At 33.7% G+C, this 21,235-nt stretch overlaps 1 protein-coding gene across 1 annotated transcript in view; it reads left to right on the top strand.

Annotated features, from left to right (window-relative positions):
* Positions 1-21,235, top strand: part of LOC149786141 (macoilin-like) — a 45,694-nt gene that overhangs the window by 759 nt on the left and 23,700 nt on the right. The window contains exons 2-7 of the mRNA XM_089976475.1: positions 7,311-7,452; positions 8,946-9,072; positions 11,777-11,906; positions 13,658-13,724; positions 17,339-17,435; positions 17,864-18,251. Of these exons, the coding sequence (XP_089832601.1) occupies positions 7,311-7,452; positions 8,946-9,072; positions 11,777-11,906; positions 13,658-13,724; positions 17,339-17,435; positions 17,864-18,251 (951 nt within the window). The remainder of the gene's footprint in view (positions 1-7,310; positions 7,453-8,945; positions 9,073-11,776; positions 11,907-13,657; positions 13,725-17,338; positions 17,436-17,863; positions 18,252-21,235) is intronic.

The following is a 21,235-nucleotide window of genomic DNA, read 5'->3' as shown; positions in this document are numbered from 1 at the left end:
GAGGGTAACCCAAATGAATAAACTTGCATGGGAGGGGGGGTCAACTGATAATGTATGTACACATAGGAAACAGGTGGGGTGGGGTGATGTAACCTGTTCGACTGGCTCAGTTAGCATTTGAATTTTAGCAGACACTACACAAACTGTTTAAAGTTATGCAGCTTATTTCTTTGATGCAGCCAGACATTCAACGTCGGTGGACTATCTGTTTTATTAAAAATGTTAATATTATTAATCCTTTATGGTTTCTACTTGGGTTTTTTTGGGGGAAGGGGCCAAGTTTTGCCAGATTTTTGCATACATACTAAATGGATGGCCCCATATTACTCATAATTTATGATTATGAGTGTACGTTCAATCCAAAAGCCAAATTATATGTAAAGCTTGTCTTTTTTCATGTGAAAGTGAGAAACAAATGGGATTGGTAATATCCGCCTCCTTACTTTAAAAACAATCTATAAGGACAATGTAACAAGGTAATCCAGGTATTTATTCCTTATAAATGCCAACCTGTATGAGAATGTTTTTAGACTAATTCATCTAAAAATATTGTTTTTATGGCTTAAGTTTATATAAAATATTTATTTTTCTCTAATATTTCATATGAAAAGGACAGCTCCGGTGGCCTAATGCTTAGAGCATCAGCCTTGGATGCGGGAGGTCATGGGTTCGATTCCCGGCCAAATCACACCAAAGACTTACAAAAATGGTACTAACAGATGCCCCAGTGCTAGATATCACTATAAACTGTCAAACCGCAGACATCATAGCGATAGGACTGAAACATTATTAAAGCTATGTTAAAAATCCAAATCACACACACACGTACACATCATATGAAAAGTCACAGACATTACTGTATATACTTTTTATTTTTATTTCATATATTTTGCTGTTGCTTTATTTTTATTGCATAGTTGGATTTTGCTGTCATGAAAATTTTAACTTATTTTTTAAACTGTGTAAAATAATGATAAAATCATAGACAAATGAAGATGTTTCTGCATTGGATATGGATGCTACAACAGCCTGAGCTGGAGTAGTCTTAAAAACTTTAACAGTTTAAAAAAAAAATTAGAACATGGTTGGGGGTGGGGTCTTATTCTTCAAACAAAAGATGCAAGTATACATTTTTATTGATCTTTTTTACTACTACATTAATTTCACATCCGAAGATATCAAGCAGGTTTGATACTGTTTTGCTGCAATTACAGTAAAAACAAACTGCATATTACTGGTAGAGGCAGCAACGATATTTATATTTATTGAGTATGTAGTTGCTACCAAAGGATTCTGACATTTTTCAATAAGGTACCTTACAATAAATCACCTTATATGTACTATAAGTATATGTATATTTATTGTACAGATAAGGTGATTTTGTGTTGTCGCAGATTTTGTTGTACTTTATTGATAAAATGTCAGATTCTGTGTTTGCTACCTCTACCAGCTGCTCAAGGGAGAGAACTAACATGCATTTCTAGTTAAAGATGGAGGGTATGTTATAATACAGCTCTATTCCCATGAAATGAAGATAAGTACAAATATATTTTTGGCACACTCCATATTTAGATTCATAAATAAAACCTCTCCTGTGTGAAACCCTCCATTATCCACACATTTTGTGGATTTTTTGTGAAACTTTTCACTGAGCCCTATCAAATTCTTACCAACAGCATATAGTTTAAAAGCCAAATGGTTTTCTTTGCGAAGGTTATGATGTAAAATTTTCTCGCTATTCATGAAATTGTCCAGTCAAAGTTAAAAGAATGGGAGCCCATTAAGATGGGTACTCTCTCTGTACAAAAATAGTAAGATGGTGGCACTCGGCCTGACTGAAGCGCCCCCTAGTTGCATTGTTATTGCTATAAGAATTTGAGTTGTAAAATATTGTAACATTAAATGTTAGATATTACAGATCTGAACCAGTCCCCAAGTATTTTAAACTAATATTGTGTAAAACCTATGAAGCCTCCAGTTGTCTGTTTTACTAAATACAATGAAATAACATTATTGCACAATTATGGGTACATTAAAGTTCCAGTGTTGATATTTTTGCCAAGTTTAAGTCTGACTGACATAATTACAGTCAGTATGACCAGCAAGAATTTGGCTTTTCGAACTTAGTTTTGTAACATTGGGTAATAAATGAATTTCCAGTTGATGTGAAGATTTCTCAATTACTTGGGTCAATTTAGAGAATATAAATTGTGCAAATTGTTGAACAGATTGTGCAAAACAAACAAATACAAATCACTGCTTTCCTGAATCCCACAACTTACCTTTCAGCTGTTCCTAATGTTGGTATGTTTTCCAAATTCTCCCTCCCCTTTTTTGCTAAATGAAAACATGAAACTGGTAACTCTTATCCTGTTATTTCCTATCTATTCAACCTTATACATTTAACCATTTTACCCAGACTACCATCACTTTGGTCATAGTGAAGACATGATTTCACTTCAGAATGATTGTCTTAAAACATTTGTTTTTGAGATTGGTTTGGTGGTGATGTAAATAATATGAACGCGTTTGTGTGAAAACAAATGGTTGTTTCAATAATTAGTTTGGTTCCACCTCATTAGCATTTATCTGTCTCGGTATGATCAATGTACAGTCTTGCACCTTGAGTGGCTTTCCTGCAAGTCTTTGTCCCATATTTCCCAATTTTTAACCCAATGCCTAGAATGTTTTTTTAGTAGATGTCCATCCACATCAGTGTTGGCACTAGCAGTGGCCAGAGTTGTTTAAGGTGATCTTTATTTTTAAACATTGAATTACAATAGACCAATGCATGCTTGCTGTTTGGCAAATAATTACATCGATGAAAAATAAGCATTCTCAAATCATTCAGATGTTTCATTAAATAAATTAAAACTAAAAATATTGGAGCATTCATGAAATATAACCAGCAGAGTAATTCACAACATGGTCTTACTTTGCACTCAGAACATTATTTGCATAACAATTGGGAATGAGTGATGTCTGGAGCTTGAAAGAGATTTTCAATTTTTTTAAATATTATACAGCATTTTTAAATAACTATTGACAGTACTTTTTTTTTAAAGTGTGATGTTGAATGAAAGAATAATTGATGGCTTGGTTAATTTATAATACAGCTTAAGAAACGCACTACATAATTTTGTATTCCTTTCTGGAGTAATGCATGTACAGAATACTGGAAGCTTATGGTGGTGACCATGTACACTTCTAGCATCTGTGGTAATTACTTCACAAGTATACTCTGAGCTGAGCTGACTACAAGAGTGGGATATTCAAATGCAATTGCTGTTTATAGTCTAAATATTGATACATTTAATCTGAATAAAGGATAAGCAGGACTAGAATTTAACATAAATTTCTTCATAGCCAGGATTAGTACATTGGAACCCCACTATAAGGCGATAATTGGGGGCCATGTGTTTCTTAACCAGGCAGTAGTAATACCCTGTCATCCACAGTCAGCAGTCATATTTTTTTAAACCAAGCAGTTTTTGCACTCTGTGGCATTTGATGGCTATGTGTTTCTTAAGTAAGCTTGGTTCACCCTGCCTTCTGCAATTACTGGATCATATCACCATTGACCACTCCAAGTATGCAAATTATACTTCTTTTGTTTAATGAGCAAGGCATTTTATGTATAAAGATATTTTACATTAATCGATGTGTAAATGTTCCATATTTCTATTGTATTTACTGTAATCCAGTAACTCAGTATCGACATGTTGGCTTCGAAAGTAAGGCAGTTTAAAAAGAAATTATATTGTAAAATTGTGAATAAAAACTTTCTGATTTAAAAAAAATGCATGTAATCTCCAAATTGAGGTTCACTGCACTAGTAATATCCCTTGTGGTTTAGTTCCAGGAAGCTTCTTTTTATCTTGGTGAGTTTGAGCAACAGCCAACTTCCTAACAAGAAGCCAGTCATGTGTTTCATAATTACAGGTAATCTGTCAGTTAATAACTGCAATGGGGATGGAGATATGCAGAAAACAAACTAATATCAGGGACTTTTTAAGGCTCAGTTATGCTATAATGTTCATGATAGATTAAAGTAAAGATACAGTATCCTTGTATAGAACTTGTTTTATTTTTTTTAAAAATAGTTCTTTGCTAACTTGCTAATGTTACAACTCTATGATCTTAAGGTAAGTAACAGAAAAGAACTAAAACCAACAAGTTTTGTAAATTTCAACAAATAATTTATTGTCCATTGTACTACACCTCTCCCTAGATAACTTGCACACAACGGGGTCCACAAACATCGACCGCACTATAAACAAGACACGAGTTACTGAGGGACCTCCAAAAATTGAACAAAATTCCCATTGACATTGAGGAAACCATGGGTGGGGGAGTTAGGGAACTGTGCTGTTTATTGACTAAATCTTCATTTTACAACCACATCGATAATAATTTTTAATAACGCACTTTTTCTAATGAAGTTGTTCATTATTCTGTTTATATAACATTTATTTTCCAAATGTCCAACATATGAAAGATCATTCCAACTGGTTTCAACAACCATTACATGTACACAAAAAAATCTGTATTATCTCACTGCTTTTTGTTTTCTTGATGAGTCTGGTTCCCGTATTGGTGTTTAGTAGTATCCTGCCAAATCAGGAGTCCACAGAGCAGGGAACTAGACTAACCGTTGATACACCACCAAACAAGATTCCTTTTCTTTTAAAAACACATTTATTTTGTGAGACAATCGTCTACGTCGAAACTCAGTTTTTATATTGTTCAATTAGTACAATATTGATGTCATGATTTCATTGGAAGTAATGATGAAAACTTCGTATCATCCTTGATGATATCTCTAAGTGCCAGTTCGAGAATTCTGTTATTTTATGAATTTTTCATTTCGCTTGGCTGCCTTGTTATCTTTAATCACAGTTATGAAGGTGTTGGTTAATTTAGGCTAGTTTATGTTACATACACAGTAACATTTATAAGTGTTCGACTGATCAAATGAAATGAGTTCACCTGACATACGACCAGGGCTGCTCACTAGATTTTAAGTTTGTAGGATTTTCGTGCCCTTTAACTTTTCTTTTATTCCACCTCCTTTATTTGATTCAAAAGACATAATTAATGTGGTAATACAAAGTAGACCAGCTTTTAATTCAGTGCAACAGTACAGCAAATACTTCACAAAGTCTGTTATCAAAGCACGGTTGGCACTTAATTAAGTTCTCAGAGAAATGCTTGCGAACATAGCTGTTACGGTAGATTGACGCATTTTATGTTTAATTACAAGAGGACACATTGCATTTATGATGATTACACTTAAAAAGAACTAAAATATAGAACTAGAACACAAATTTAAGTTAATAAAATAATTATTTAATTTGTATTTATTTATTAAAGTACTGCATCCAGTCGGCGTGACATTTTCATTGATCGAAATTTCCTTACATATTGTTAATTATAAAATGTCGTTTGGAAAGAAAATGTAAAAAAATTGTATGACCTATTTTTAAATTTGATATTTATTAAAATTTCCAGGTCATATCTACTGTTTTTGACGATAAAACGAGCGATACATCAAAGTTTCCATTATCAATTTTGATCGTAATTTTTTTCAAGTTCAACAAATAGAGATAATGTTTTAGGGTATTTTCTGGTTTAAAAAATAGGATCCATGCCCGACCTGTGTTATAAGCATGTTCACGATTTACCAAGGGAGTGGTGTATATATATTGACGTAAATTACCATCATTAACTCGTTAACCCGTGAAGATTGTTGTCATTTTCAGCAGAAATGATAGTAGGAAACCCCTTTCAGGGGTTACTTCTAAATAAAAATCTCTTGGAAGCAGATTTGTTTGAATGTATTTATTCATTCACGCACATCTGCTTCCAAAAGATTTTCATTTAGCCAAATGCCTAGTTGTGTTGGAAATTATGTTTTGCATTGGCTGTTTCACTCACACATGCAGATGGGTAAGGTTGGAGTTCTCTTTCATGTCTTGGCCACTTTTGACTTAAAATCACCAACTTATCCTACTTTTTGCAAAGGTTCACTGGTCTCTGCACAGTTAAGACTAGTCTGTTTTAGATCTTAGACACAAAATCCAATTCTTACAATAGGCAAATTTTTGGTGTAACAAAAAAAAAAACAATGGGTCAAACAGAATACGTTTCTCTGTATTTTGTAATGCAAGTAGGAAATCCAGATTATTTGGTATCAATGTAGGCCTTAATCTGTCTTCTTTTCAGTAATGTTGCACACATTGGAGTACATCAAATGACTGTGACACTACAGATCGGAATTAGGGTACAACCGCATGGTGCATCGAACTGGTGCCAGGAGTTAATGAGTTAAATAAAACCAAATAGGGGTGCAAAAATATAATAAGCAGCATATGTGCAAAGAACTAATTCAAGATATTGCCTTAAGAGCTGTCTCTAATGAATAAAAGTCAGATAAAATGTGGGCTTTTTGGAGAGAATGAATAATATTGGTAGATATAAGGTACACGAACAGCTTGAGATAGCAATGTTAAATGAAGTTAAGATGAGTTCACGCAGGCTTTAGGTACTGATACTCAGAATCAGCATTTAGATAGAACATGTATTTAAATTTGTGACCCGGCCTGGATAAGTGTTTTTTTAATATAGATATTTTTACATGTACTTTAATATAAAGGATATTTTTATTTGTTGCAATAAATCAATGCAATAATTTGTTCAAGCTATAAATCTATTAAAAAAATTAATGAATCGACATACTTAATAACAATAATCAAATAATAATTGTGGTTGTCATCATCACCATGATCATTACGACCACACACATGTAATGGAAGTTTTGTGTGGTTAAATACAAAATGAGAAAATCTAAGGAAGCTTTGTCTTAGAAAATATTGGATGCACATTTCAAGTTCAGGTTCTCTTTGTCAGAGTAGCCTTCAAAGGGGCATTCCTTTTGACATGATAATTACAGTGTTATGAATTAACTGTTAATTAGTCAAACTGTTTGCGTCAGTTTTCTTAAGTCTAGCCTTTAAATATTCTGTAACTCTGCCAAGGCTGACCAGAAGTTGAAAAAGGCTTGTGTCCCAGGGGAAGACTGAGGCACATCTCAGGGATGCGCTTAGGAAGAAACAGTGGGCTCTTTGAGAATTTCATGTGTATTGGACTTGAGAGCTCGAATCCCTGAGATCCCTGACATGCAGAAATAACCCACAGATACAGAGCTGCAAAATGGAATCATGTCTGTCAAGTTTTAGTTTCAAACAGTCAGCCAACTCCGTCAAAAATATCAGAAACTGATGTGTTTATTTTCTTTCTATTTCCAACAGTACCTTCCTGTACCTGAAGTTTCTTTTGGTGTGGGCACTGGTTCTGATGGCCGACTTTATTCTAGAGTTCCGTTTTGAATACCTGTGGCCTTTCTGGCTGATGCTGAGAAGTGTATATGACTCCTTCAAGTATCAAGGACTGGTTAGTGGATATTGGAATGCAAATGAAAGATCTTAAAATACGTGTACTTTATTTGTGTTTCTTGGTACATTTCTGGTGCCTGGACGTATGATGCTATATGGATTTATCTGTCTATCCATCCATTCATCCATCCTCTTGTTTGTTTCCATGTGATAATTTGATTTCAACTTCACTGACCCTCACTAAATGTAATGGATTTGTTCCTCTTGAGAGTAAACAGAAAATTGTTGACTTTTAGATCAAGGCTCAGGTTGTTAAGAGATGGGAAACATTTTCTGCATGATAACTTGAAATAGACCTTAAGCTCTGGTTCATGGTTTAAATTCAGTTCGAACTTACACATAATAGTGTATAATTATGCAGATTTTACAACGATGATGCAAGATATGTTCTCAATTTGTTTAATATTTATGTAGAAATCAGAAAACTTGGGTACTAGGCCTAGAATATGTTAACAACAAGAGTTCTAAGTAATTTCCATCTTTGCTGATCATCACATGGTTTTCAGTTTACTTTCTGTGTTCACTTTTCAATATCCCTCTAGCAAAGTATTCAACAAACACCGCACTGTAGTGATATTTTTAGCTACCCTAAAGTACTGTGTGACTGTCAGTCACTTATAGCTGTGAATATTGAACATGAACACCATACAGTAGTAATATTGTTAGTTACTCTACCTCTTTTGTGTTGCTGTCAGACAATCCGTCTGGATGAATATGGAGAAAGCTGCATTTTAAATAACATTTTCTGGTTATAATTAGCTCCTACTACCATGAAATTCATGCTAGTGCATAGCGTGCTTGCAGATTACGATATGTCCTATTTTATTTTGATGTCTGTTTACATTTTCTTTTTTGTGTATATAATGAAAACAAATACATAACACTACAACAGATCTTCCAAGTAAAAGTGATGTATTCAAATTCAAACACCTAAAGCAGCAGTGAGTAATTTTCTATTTATTTTCCTGTGGAGAATCCCATGTTATACAGTCTAACACTATTAGTGCCAACCGACAACAATGATGTCTAAAAATTTGGATGTGACTTCTGTATTTGACAACTCAGTTCTTTTCTTGTATGGATTTGCTAGTGGGAGCTCTTTTCCCCTTTAGGAATTATTTTGAATGTTAACATTGTAAGTGTTATAGAAGCATAATTAGTATAAACGAAAGTAGGCACTGTAGTATATAGTAATAATAAAAGGAGTTTTTTTTTTCACTTAAATTGAGTATGTTCAGGTACCTAAGTCTGTCGAGCATCAGACTTGTAATCAGATTCAGGTGCAGCTGTGTCCTTGGGAAGGACACTTAACTCCATGGCCTCAGCAAGATATAACCAATTAATGAACTGAAGATGTTAAATCCTCCTAAAAAAAAGAAACAACAATAAGAGGTTCTTGCCTTTCATAAATCTGGAACCTTCAAAGATTGATTATGTTTAATTTTTTTAACTGAGAAAGAATGACTGGCTAATATTTGTTTCTCTTTTCAGGCATTTTCAGCATTCTTTGTGTGTGTTGCTATAACATCGGATGTGGTGTGCTACCTATTTGTTCCAGTACAGTGGTTATTTTTTGCTGCTAGCACATACGTTTGGGTTCAGTATGTTTGGCACACAGGTTAGTGACTTGCAGTTGTTGTGATGAGCTACTTAATATTAAAAGACGATCTCACATATGATAAACATAACCTGTTTCCACCGTTGTTTACCAGTATTTACACAGAAGGAAATCAAATCCCTTGAAGAATTATAAATGAGAAAAGGAGTTAATAAAAATTTTGATTGTCATTTCCTATTGGTGAAGACAGCTAAATCAGTAAAGATGTGAAAAGATTTATTCCTAGGATGTTAGCAAGAAAATGGTGTTATAAGTAGTGCTGAAATGAATACCTGATTTTACTGTTTGAATATTAGTAGCCTGTACTCAATTTGTAATCAGATATTTGTTGCATTGTCAGCATGAAATAATTATTTTTGTCACCATCAACTTGGATCAAGTTTGAAGCCATGAAGATCTGTTTGGATGTTAATGACCTCCAAAAGCATGGACATTTGTATTGAAAATGGGCCTATTCACAGTTGACAGAAATTTAGCTGAGTAATGAAGGTTGAGAAGTTATGTGAAGTTTCAGGAAAGTGGAACCTGATGGCTGCACTTAACAGCACTGCATTGTTTAACATTTGGAAGGCTTGTTTAACCACTATAGTCTGACTATTTAGAATTGGTATTAATTCTGTAGTATCTAAAAGTAATCATAAATGTGAATATGATTTCTAGGTCACTTTACTTTTCATGCCAAATAAAAGTGATAACAACAATATCAGTTCCAAACATTAAGAAGCAATCAGGATATGTAGCATTTATCACAACCAAGTAATAACATTTTGAACTTCCACTGACTTTCGTTTGATTGCTAAGAAATAATATGGAAAGGAAACAAAACCATAGTAAATTCTTTGTGAGCTGAAGTTAATAAACAACTGTATACTTGTAACTTTTCAAACAAAGAATAAAATCCAGATTCACATCCAAGATGTTTGTACACCTCCCTGTTTATAATAACCCTCTGGATAACTGATGAACCCTTTTATAACACATTTCAAGCTTGGATCCCATTTTTTCCCCTGCTATAAACATTAAAAGAATTGGACCTTTTTAGCTGAATGTGAAGCAAATCCCAAAGACAACTCCCTCTAAAAATTTAGAAAATACATACCTTTTGGATTAATGCAATGGCCCCCTATAGTCTATGGCCACAGGTTGGGATCCTCTGATATAGTTGGAAAGACCTTTTTTTATTACCTTTTAGGGTGGGCTGGATTTGGAGATGCAGAGAATAATTTTCTAATGTTAATGTGATCTGACATGTATTTAGGAGAAAAATAATATCCCCAATAAAGTTCCTTTCTTGGTTGTGAAGGTAATTTATGAGATATTGTGACCATTTGTAGATGATAAGATGCAAATAATTGCATTGTCTATTTTGAAACATGATTTGAAACCATTTGCAGTACTTACATTCATCATCTCTTGTTAAAAATGACCATTCATTACTTCGTTTTCAATGGGGCCCCAAGTGGTTGAGTGGTCTAAAGCACTCACCATTATGGAGCACTGCCATCTCACCACTGTCTGTGTGGGTTCAAGTCTTGGCTCGGCTAATGTGGTTATGTGAGAAAGTTTGCTGGTAGCTTCTTGTGGGTCTGCGGTTCTTTCCAGGTTTTCCCAGGTTCTTCCTCCACCATTAATACCGGCCACCATGTATAGTCTATCTTGTGCTGAAAATGGTGCTAAACCCTATAACAACAACTTCATTTTCAAGCATAGAATGGCAGCACAAAGGGCTAAATAGTGCTTTTGCCAGGGGATGTGTTGTGGTTAAGAATTTTTTCATGTCAGTATGATTTAATTTGGTAAAAATTGCAAAAAAATTTCATCATAAATATATATTTTTTTAGTTCATAAACTGATTTAAGATTACTTGAAAATTTGATCATACAGTTCATTGGTGTTCACCTTGCACATGTGAGAAAAATACATTTTTAAGTTTAATGGTTACAGACAAAAAGATGTTATGTTGTATGTCCTTTAGTCCATTAACACTAACTTGTGATTATTGCTTATCTTATAAAATTACTTGCAGGATTGCCATGAAATTTCACACACATTCATTGCAAAGTCTCATTGATTCTATATGAAATAATGCTGTTTGAATATCCAATATGGGCACTACATCTTAAAAATCTCCTTCTAAACAGAAAGTCATATCCACATGGAGTTTTTACCAGAAGACTTTGAATGATATCCAGTTGGTCCTAAATGAAAATGGTGCCAGCATGACATGCACCATAGCCACCATAGCAGCCATCTTGAAAATCTTACTTTGGCAACACTAAACATGTTTCCTTGTGATTTTAACCAGAATTTCGAGATCTAATTGGTCCTAAATAAAAATGATGCCACTCAGGCATTCAGTGTGGCTGCCATGGAGTCCAGCTTGAAAATCTTATCTCGGTTCCTCCAGAATGGATGGTCATATTGACAAGAGTTTTTACCAAAAACTTCTTATGATCTTGAGTCACTCCAAAATGAATGTGGTGATAATCTTATATCTCATATGGTCACAACAGTGGCCACATTGAAAATTTTGCTTAATATCAGAGATGGTTTTAACACTAAGCCATAAAAAAGAAGAAAAAGTCTTTCTTTATTATGGAAATTATTTTCAGCCAGTAGGAAGTCAATCCCATCAAGGAACTTGCTTAAGAGACTTGAATAACTTGTATTCATTCATAAGTTTAAACTTTCTTTTTCTTTTCAGAGAGAGGAATATGTCTTCCTACAGTTTCACTTTGGTTGCTGTTTGTTTACATAGAGGCCTCTGTTCGACTGAGGGAACTTAAAAATTTGCCATTTAATCTAGACCTATGTAGACCATTTGCAGCTCATTGGTAAGATTATGCTAATATACATGTAGATCTGCTAAATTTGATTGGGTCATTTAGTTGACAAACTTTAGTAGCTTGTCAGACTGAAAAATAAAAAACAATTCTTCAAGTTATACATTGTCATTAGTAATAGCTTGTATATAAAACAAGGTACTTTTGGAAGATTATATTGTTACTGTTAGCTGCTGACTGATTTATAGTCTTAATCCACATTAACAAATTACCTGATTGTATCATTTAACAATTAAACATGTTATTAGTATGTAAGTAGTACTCATATTTTATATTTATACAAATGTGTAAAAACTATTAGACTTGGTTCTTAGCAATACTGGTTATAGACCAGAAAAGCTTATGCTGTGGCCTGTTGTTTATCATCAGTCTGTCTTCCTTACATCAATACTGGTCATAGACCAGAAAAGCTTATGCTGTGACCTGTTGTTTATCATCAGTCTGTCTTCCTTACATCAATACAAGGCTGATAATCTAAACTACTTGTAGGATTGCCATGGAATTTGACACATTCATGCAGAAATTGATCCATAATAAGATTAGTGTCAGTTGGATTTCCAATTTGTCCACATCAATAGCCATCTTTATAATATTTTTTTTATGGTGGACATGATAAAAATAGTGTTGGCTACTTATCCCAAGTAAATGGTGATATTGACATGGGTTTTTTTTAGTAAAAGACTTGTGATGTCTGGATGGTCGTAAATGAAAGTGGTGCCAGTATGACTTCTTTTATGGCCACCAAGGCAATCATCTTGAAAATATTGTTAATGTTACTTTCCTGAATGGATGATTATATCAACATGAGATGTTTGCTTACAGACTTCTTTTTATGTATTGTTGGTCCCAAATGAAAAGGTGGTAATATGACTTATACTTTGGTTGCCTTCTTGCAGTTGCTGAGACTAAACGAATTGTCCTATAAACATGGATTTTCACTGAGAAACTTATGATGCTTTGTTATTCCTAACAAAAAATAATCGGGTGCTGATTAGTGGTGGCCAGCTTTTAAACCTTATTTCTACTCTTTGTGAAGAGATAGTCACATTGGCATGGGGTTTTACTAAAACATTCTGTATGTTGGCTGTTACTAAGGACTCGGACCTGGATCATATTCTTTTCAATTCTGGCCCACCTATACTAATTGCAAGAGGGTAATTAATTTGGAATGGGGACTAGAGTCTCAGTAAAGAAAAACAGTGTAATAGTAGCTGGTAAGTATTACATAATTAAAATTTGTTTCACCCCTACCCCCATGCTGCATCTTTCAGGCTCAAAAGGTCAGTGGTCAAGGTCACAGAGACTGAAAGAAGAAAAACTGTTTCTTTACAATAACTTGACTTTTATTCCAGATACCTCGACCAAACTCCCAAAAGAAAAATTGTTTCCACAAAGTAAAATGAATCTATGAAACAAACCATAATAGCTGTAGCTGGCTTGCATTGTAGAAGAGAAAGGCACCGTTTGATTTATGAATCAAAAGGTCTGGATCACTGAGACTGAAGAAAGAAAATTTTTTTTCTGCAAAATAAATCAATTTCTCTGTCTTTTACTTTGACCAAATTATTTTATGAATGACTTGCATTTGATGCAATTAAAATACCTATTGATAAGTTTATTATTTATTTAGATAGATTTGATTTATTATTTATTATTTATTTTAAAAAAGTACCTGTTATACAGTACATGATGGGTAAAATGGTGTTTTTTTAATGACTATACTCCTTTTTTCTTTCTTTCAGTATTGGTTATCCTGTAGTAACATTAGGCTTTGGTTTCAAAACTTACGTGTCATATAAGTTGAGACTGGTAAGTTCCTCTTACATGTATTTTGAGAGTGAGCAGAATAACGAGAAAGAATATTGCTGTGTTTTTAAAAAATTTGGTGGTTTAGCAGTTTGGAAGAGCATACCCAAGGATGATTTTACTAATAAAGGCTATATGGCAGCTGCAGACATTATTGTTGAAATAAAAAAAAATATATATATATATATATATATATATATATATATATATATATATATATATATATATATATCAGATTCTTATTGTCTGGATTTTCCCGATTCCATTCATATTTATGGCATGTGTTACTTGAATAGAACCATAATTTCACCTTGTTCCTCATCAGAAATATCTTGAAAAAGCTTGACATTGCTTTTAAGTGCATTTAAACATAGTGAGTATTACAGTTCTCCAAAGTGCATCATCATAGAGCTGACAAGCAAGCAGACAGCTTCTGTTCATAACAATGGATATATATATATTCCTTTCTTAATTGGATCAGTGTTTCAGAAATGTTTTATGTACATTTGTCAGTGCAATGATCAACATGTTTTATACTAAGAATTACATAAAATGAACACGGGGCTTGAGATTATTCTGCGTTTGGTATGCTGGGAGTTAGGTGGTCTAATGTACCCTAATGTTTTTGCCCCCACCCTGCCCCAATGTTAAAAATGAAAAGCATCAGAGATATAAGAATGCACAGAACTTAGTACTTTGTTGTTGTTGTTGTAGGGTTTAATGCCATTTGTCAGCACAAGATAGGCTATGCATGGTGGCCAGTATAAATGGTGGAGGAAGAACCCGGGAAAACCCAGGAATGAACCACCGACCCATTAGAAGCTACTGGCAAGCTTCCTTACATATCCACATTGGCTGAACCTGTGACTCGAACCCACACAGACAGGTGAGATGGTAGTGATCCATAACGGTGAGCGTTTTAGACCACTTGGCCACTCTGGGACCCCTAGTCCTTTCATTCATTGATTTATAATTTCGAATCTCATTGTGGCCAATAAGTCCCAAACACTGTTGACTTGTTGGCATTTCAAAGCAAACTTAAGCTCCCTTTGTAAACAAGGAGACAGACTGCTCGTTTTCCTTTTCTGATGTCTAGAATAGTATAATCTTTGTTGTCTGCATCCAGTATTTGCAGTTTATATTTATAATATTTCTAAAACAAATTGAACAAATAAATGGGAACGACTCTTAATAGCATGTGTTCAAAGAGATGTAACTCCAAAATTACGAAATTATTGAGATTATCAAAGATGGCAAACTACATGCTTGAAAACAAAGACTGGCTCATGCAAATATGGCAGCCATGTTGCTAAAGAAACTCCTGCTTGAATTGAAATGCCAGTGTTTGTGATCCCCTGGCAACAATCAAGTTGGAGCTTATAAGTCAGTGAATGAAAGTTTTGTGCATTATTTATATCCTTGATGCTTTGTTTTTAAAAATTGGTGGAAGTGGTGGTAGCGTTTACAAACAAACAGGATGGTGTGAGAATAACTGATAATGGCATTCAAATTTCATTGCTTTTTATTTAAAAAGGAATATAATCTTTAAAAGTGTTCAATATTCTAGTGTGTTGATATGCATTGGCTTGGTAAATATGCTACAAAAGACTCCAGTTCATTAGAACAGAAATAGAGCATAAATTTGATTTAAAACTAAAGGACAGAATGATTGTAGTACAGGTATGTTTTTATTTTGTTATATGAATAAACTTATACATTTCTTGGCTGCAAATACTCCATCACATATTAGGGACTTGTTTTGGAACTTTAACTTGATTTGGAACTAATGGTAAATGTGAAATACTCATAGAGTACTTTTATTCCAAATAACCATCTGTAAGTAACAAACAGAATTGTCATATTACAGTCTAAGAATTTATATTATGTTAGATGAATGTGCATAATTTTTTGGTTGCAGATACTTGCTCTTATTTAAGATTTTTATTTAAAAAAAAGCTGAATTTGAATGCAGAAGAACACAACTTTGCTACTACAAGAAAAGGCAACTTCCACAAAACAAGAACAAAGTTATGTAACAAATTTTGGGTAATACAATACACAAACACATATTATATTAGTTTCTTAATCTAGAAAGAGAAATCTGAAAAAGATGTGCAACAGAGATTACACCAGAAGCTGCTGTGTTAAAAATTTCTAAATGCCACAAAGTATTTGTTTCACAATAAAGACTCCTAATTTTAGGGGTGGCAGTTTCAACATTTTATTGTATATATATATATATATATATATATATATATAGGTTTTAATGGCATAAAAGCACAATCCTGGTTATATAGCATAGAACAAAAGCTTGGTAGCAAAAGTGGTAGTGGTAAAACTGATGCTAAAATCTCTGAAAGACAAACCCTTCCAACTTAAAGTAAATAAGCACCAATGATGGATAGAAAAGATGTAGAAACTACCATACAAGACATGTAGCCAAGATAAAGGTAAAGGTAAATTCAGAAAAAAGGAGGCAGACAAAGTTTTTATAAGCTGCTCTCATTTAAAAACATCTGAGATTTTTATTCACTGCAGGTTCATTAGTGAGATGCATCCCATGGCCATCTGGTATAAGCAAGATGAATCCTATGGCCATCTGGTATTAGCAAGATGAATCCATGGCCATCTGGTATTAGCAAGATGAATCCTATGGCCATCTGGTACTAGCAAAATGAATTTGTGGTTGACTGTATTACAAGATGAATCCAATGGCCATCTGGTATCAGCAAGATGAATCCAATGGTTATCTGTATTAGCAAAATGAATCCCATGGTCAACTGGTATTAGCAAGATGAATTCCATGGCCATCTGCTATCAGCAAGATGAATCCCATGGCAAACTGGTATTAGTGAGATGCAGTCCCATGGCCAACTAGTATTAGTGAGATGCATCCCATGGCCATCTGGTATTAGCAAGATGAATCCCATGGCCATCTATTATTAGGAAGATGAATCCGATGGCCGTCTGGTATTAGCAAAATGAATCCCATGGCCATCTGGTATCAGCAAGATGAATCCCATGGCCAGCTGGTATCAGCAAGATGAGAATCCCATGGCAAACTGGTTGCCTTCATTAGTTGAGATTAATGATTTGCAGTAGTACTTATTCTACATCCCTGAGTTCACATGGCAACATGGATGTATGCGTCATGGCACTTCTGATATGATGATTATTGTGTTAATGGAACTTGATTAAAATATTCCTCATGAGTTATACAAACCACATGGCGAGGAGTCCAGACCTAAATGCATCCCTTGAGTTACACAAATCACATGGTGAGGAGTCCAGGCTAAAATATGTATCCCTCGAGTTTTACAAACCTCATGGTGAGGAGTCCAGCTCAAATTATGTATTGCCCTTTTGCACAAGCTGTAAAGGAAAAATATACTCTTAGCCTCTTTTATTTTTATTTTGTAATATTGGATAAACGTCCCTCTTTTTCATCATCACCATTGTAGTGAGTGTGAATTAGTTTTAAGTGTTTTTAATATGAACTTCAATTAAATTCATTTGTTAAAGTACCAAAACATAAATAGAAATAAAACTTGCGTCCATGAGTTTATTAATAAACACAATACAGTATAAGCTCATTATTTATGTCTTATTTTTTTCAGAGGAAACAAAAAGATGTACAAAAAGAAAATGATTTTTACTTTCAATTAGTTCAGCAAGCCTTGCCACTAGAGCTTCAGCACTCAGAAAAACAAAAAGGTATATTTTGATTTGATTTGCATTACAAAAAAGCAAGACAAAAGATAAACATATTTTCTGTATGTCAGCATTTTATGGTAGTAATTATTTGTTTCTAATGCATTCAAGCATTTTTTGTCCCTCTTGTGAATTCCATCTAGAATTGCTATTGCTTTATCTCTAACAAATTAAAGACACTTGGTGTCTAATTGATTTATTTACATTTTCTCGGAATAATCAAAATACCACCTGTTTGTACTCTAATACTATTATCAACAGAGAAAAGTAGAAGTTATGTACATGGCTCATCCGTTGACCTCCCTCCACCAGTGGTTTTTAACTTTTGGTTCAAGATTTTTGCAATTACCTGTGATGATGTTTTGTAGTTTTATTTGGAGGAAATAAAAATTCTGTGTTGTTTAGTGATACCTTAGTTGAATCTGTTTCAGCTTTGATGTCCAAGGCAGAAGAGGAAGTAATCTCAAATGGTACAGTTCCATCTAAGAAAAGCTCATCTTCTAAATCCCCAGAGGAAGATAATAAAGATAGTAAAAAGTCCATTAGTAAATCTACAGCAGATGATAATGAAGATGAAGAGATAGAATTCATTGAGCAGAGCTTACCAAAGAAGACAGATGTAAATAGTTTTGATGAAACTGCAGAGAACCTCATTAATGAGTCACAAACCAAATCTTCTAAAGCAAATGGAATAGCAGGAAAAGTAGCTACAGCTAGACTCAATACAAGCAAAGAAAATACAAGCAAGAAGGGAAAAAATTACAGCAAAGATATTCCATCTACAGCTTTCACTAATAATAAGGATGATTTTATATCCAGGTGAGAGCAGATTTTGAAATGGTCCTATTCGCAGGTGTTGAATTGAGTTTTGGTGGCACGAGCATTATTGTGAAACAATGACTTCAAAACTGCTTGAAGAAATCTTGTGAAAATTAAGACAGATTGCAATAAAGTCAAAAGCACAAGACTTAATCACAATACAATGGAGATTATTTTTCTTGCATTCAATGCATGCATCATAAATTTGCCATCATAACAATTATATGAAATCACAAATCTCTACTTGTAAAGTAGCGGTATTTTAAAACTTGAGATACATGTGTAACAGTAGTTTTTTTTATAAATATTTCAACACAAAAGTGTTGGATCTTTTATGTTATTATCCTGATCTTTCTTACTCAGCTTATGTGAAAGTGACCATACAATGATGAAAAGATTGTACAATTAGGTCTGTGCTCTTTCAATCATTGACTTTGGATACTGTTCAAAAGTAACTTTGTTATTTTGAAAGGAGCTGAACAGATGTCATTGGCTTGTTTTGTTTTAAGCTGCAGTGCCTGAAAAGTGAATTAATGATTTGGTTGAGACTTTTAGATTCATTACTAATTAAAATGAATCATTTTTTATAAATATTTCATTTTATTAACTTATGTAGGAAAAAAGACTACTTGGAAACAGTTAATGTTTTTAAATGAACCTCTTTTCAAGGTTTTGTTCTATTCATTAACTGTGTTATACAACAACCAAGTTCAGAAAAAAAAGTTATATATTTTTATAAACTTTTAGTAGTATTTCATCAGCATTTCATGTCCGACATGAAAATATGAATATAATTTTTGAATTTTCTACACTCACCTCTACTTGTTTTTGCCAAATTCACCAGATCTTGGCTGAAGAAACAAATTGTTACATAAAAATATTAGAATCAAGTTTACACCCTGTTGTTGGATTATCAGGAAAATATGTAATTTAGAACTAATATATGATGGTAAGCTATAATATACAGGGACAGTTTGTGTGTGTGGAGCATTTTCTGTCAAATATGCAGTCATGTTGCCAGAGATTATGTTCAATTATATATGCTGTATTATGTTATAAACTAGATACAGTAAACCATTATTATTGGTCCTAAGGTACAATTTTGGAGTGGGTTTCATCTTATCTTCCCTGTTGGAATGTGGCTGAGAAAGCTAACTTGTTCATACATGTACATCAAGATTAGTTGTAGCTTTTTTGTAAAATTTATGTGTTTAGCTCAGATTTTTTGCACACTCTGTGTACTGTTGTACCTGGAGTCATGAAATGTGGTTGGGGAATGCGTCTGGATGATTACTTCACCAATTTTGGGTTCTGAGTGGTCTAAAGTGCTCCCCATTATGGATCATTGCCATCTCATCTCTGTATGTGTGGGTTTGAGTCTCATGTTTTTCCAATGTGGGTATGTGAGAAAGCTTTCCCATAGATGCTCGTGGGTAAGAGGTTCTTTCTGGGGTTTTCCCGGGTTCTTCCACCACCATTTATTACTGGCCGCCATGCATAGCCTATCTTGTGCTGAAAAATGGCGTTAAACTCCAAAACAACAACTTCACCAATTTCACAAAGTAGGTCATTGACTTAAATAAATTAATTTAAATTTTGTGTTTATAGTTGATTTCTCAAGCTTTTGTCATCCTAGAGTCATCAAACTGTATGATTACATGCATCTTATTAGTACCACACTCAATGCATAGAAAAGAGGCACTGTGACTTGTGTTTCACATTTTCTGGTTTAGTTTAAGTTGTATTTTGGCTCATGACTAAATAGGTTTTGGACACCCTATATATATAGTTATACCTGGATTCATGGAGCACGGAGAGGGGATGCATCTTGAAGAGTATTTCTCTCTCATCTCAGAAATATGTCACTGTGACCCATCTTTCATATTTCACTGACTTTGGTTAAGTTTTATTTTGCTTATCTTCTTGAGCTCTATTCATGTTAGATTCATCAGACTAGATGATTGAATGTATCTATATGTACCACGACCATTTTTCCATAGAAAATCTCTCATTTTGCTGTCTTAGGTTACATTTTTGTATTCATCTTGTAACCTGATAGAGTTTAGTCAGATTCAACAGATGTGTTTTTTTCCTATAATAGAAAGTGAAATTAAAAAAGAACTTACAGAATTGTGAATTAAATCCCAAATAGTCCTAAACGTTCTAGCACAAGTCCAAAAGTTTAGAGTATTCCCAATGAATTCTAGTGGTGTTCTGCATGAATTCCAAACATGAATGTGTTGATGTACTGATAGCCATGAATAGTTTTGATGTGTTAACAGTCTTGATTTCTCACAGTGACATAATCCAAATGTCTCTAAATTAATTCACAATAATCCCAAAATAGCAAGATTACTCACTAGGCAGTCAGAATGCCCCAGTGCTAGACATCCCTGTAAGCTCCCAATCTGCAGAGATCATAGCAATATGACTGAAAAATTGTTAAAGCGACGTTACAAACCAAAATCACACCAAAATATTGATTCAGTTCTGAAGTATTATTGAGCACTTTGTAATTCAAGTGTATAATTTAAATAAATAAATCCTCTCAAATATAATTAAAAACAACTAAAACATTGATTGCACCAGACAAATGTTAAAGTAGGAATGAGTAATTCTGTTAATCACTACTTTTATATAAAAACTTAAAGTCCCAAAGCCGCCATTAAGTGCAAAAAAATGGTATACGCTAAATCAGTGTTTCATCATATTATGAGCCACATAATGTTTCCCTCTAACTGAGAAACCCATCGATTTTTCATGCCTTTACAAATTAATCCAATGTTGATTGGAGACATCTGTGAATGAACAGATTTCAGTCAAAAGCTGGAACTCAAAATTTGATGATGTCGCTGTTGTAAACATAGGAAGCTAATATCACATCATCTCAGATTGTATTTATCCCAAGTTTATTCATCAAAGCATTCAATTACCACTGATCACCAATATTCACCTGAGTTTTATTTTTATCTAATGAACACTTT

Source organism: Sinohyriopsis cumingii, chromosome 12 (assembly GCF_028554795.1).
Source record: "Sinohyriopsis cumingii isolate HCF-2022 chromosome 12, ASM2855479v2, whole genome shotgun sequence".
In the NCBI taxonomy this organism is placed as follows: Eukaryota; Metazoa; Mollusca; class Bivalvia; order Unionida; family Unionidae; genus Sinohyriopsis; species Sinohyriopsis cumingii.
Note: the sequence above shows the minus strand (reverse complement) of the source record. Positions and strands in the feature narration are given on the sequence as shown.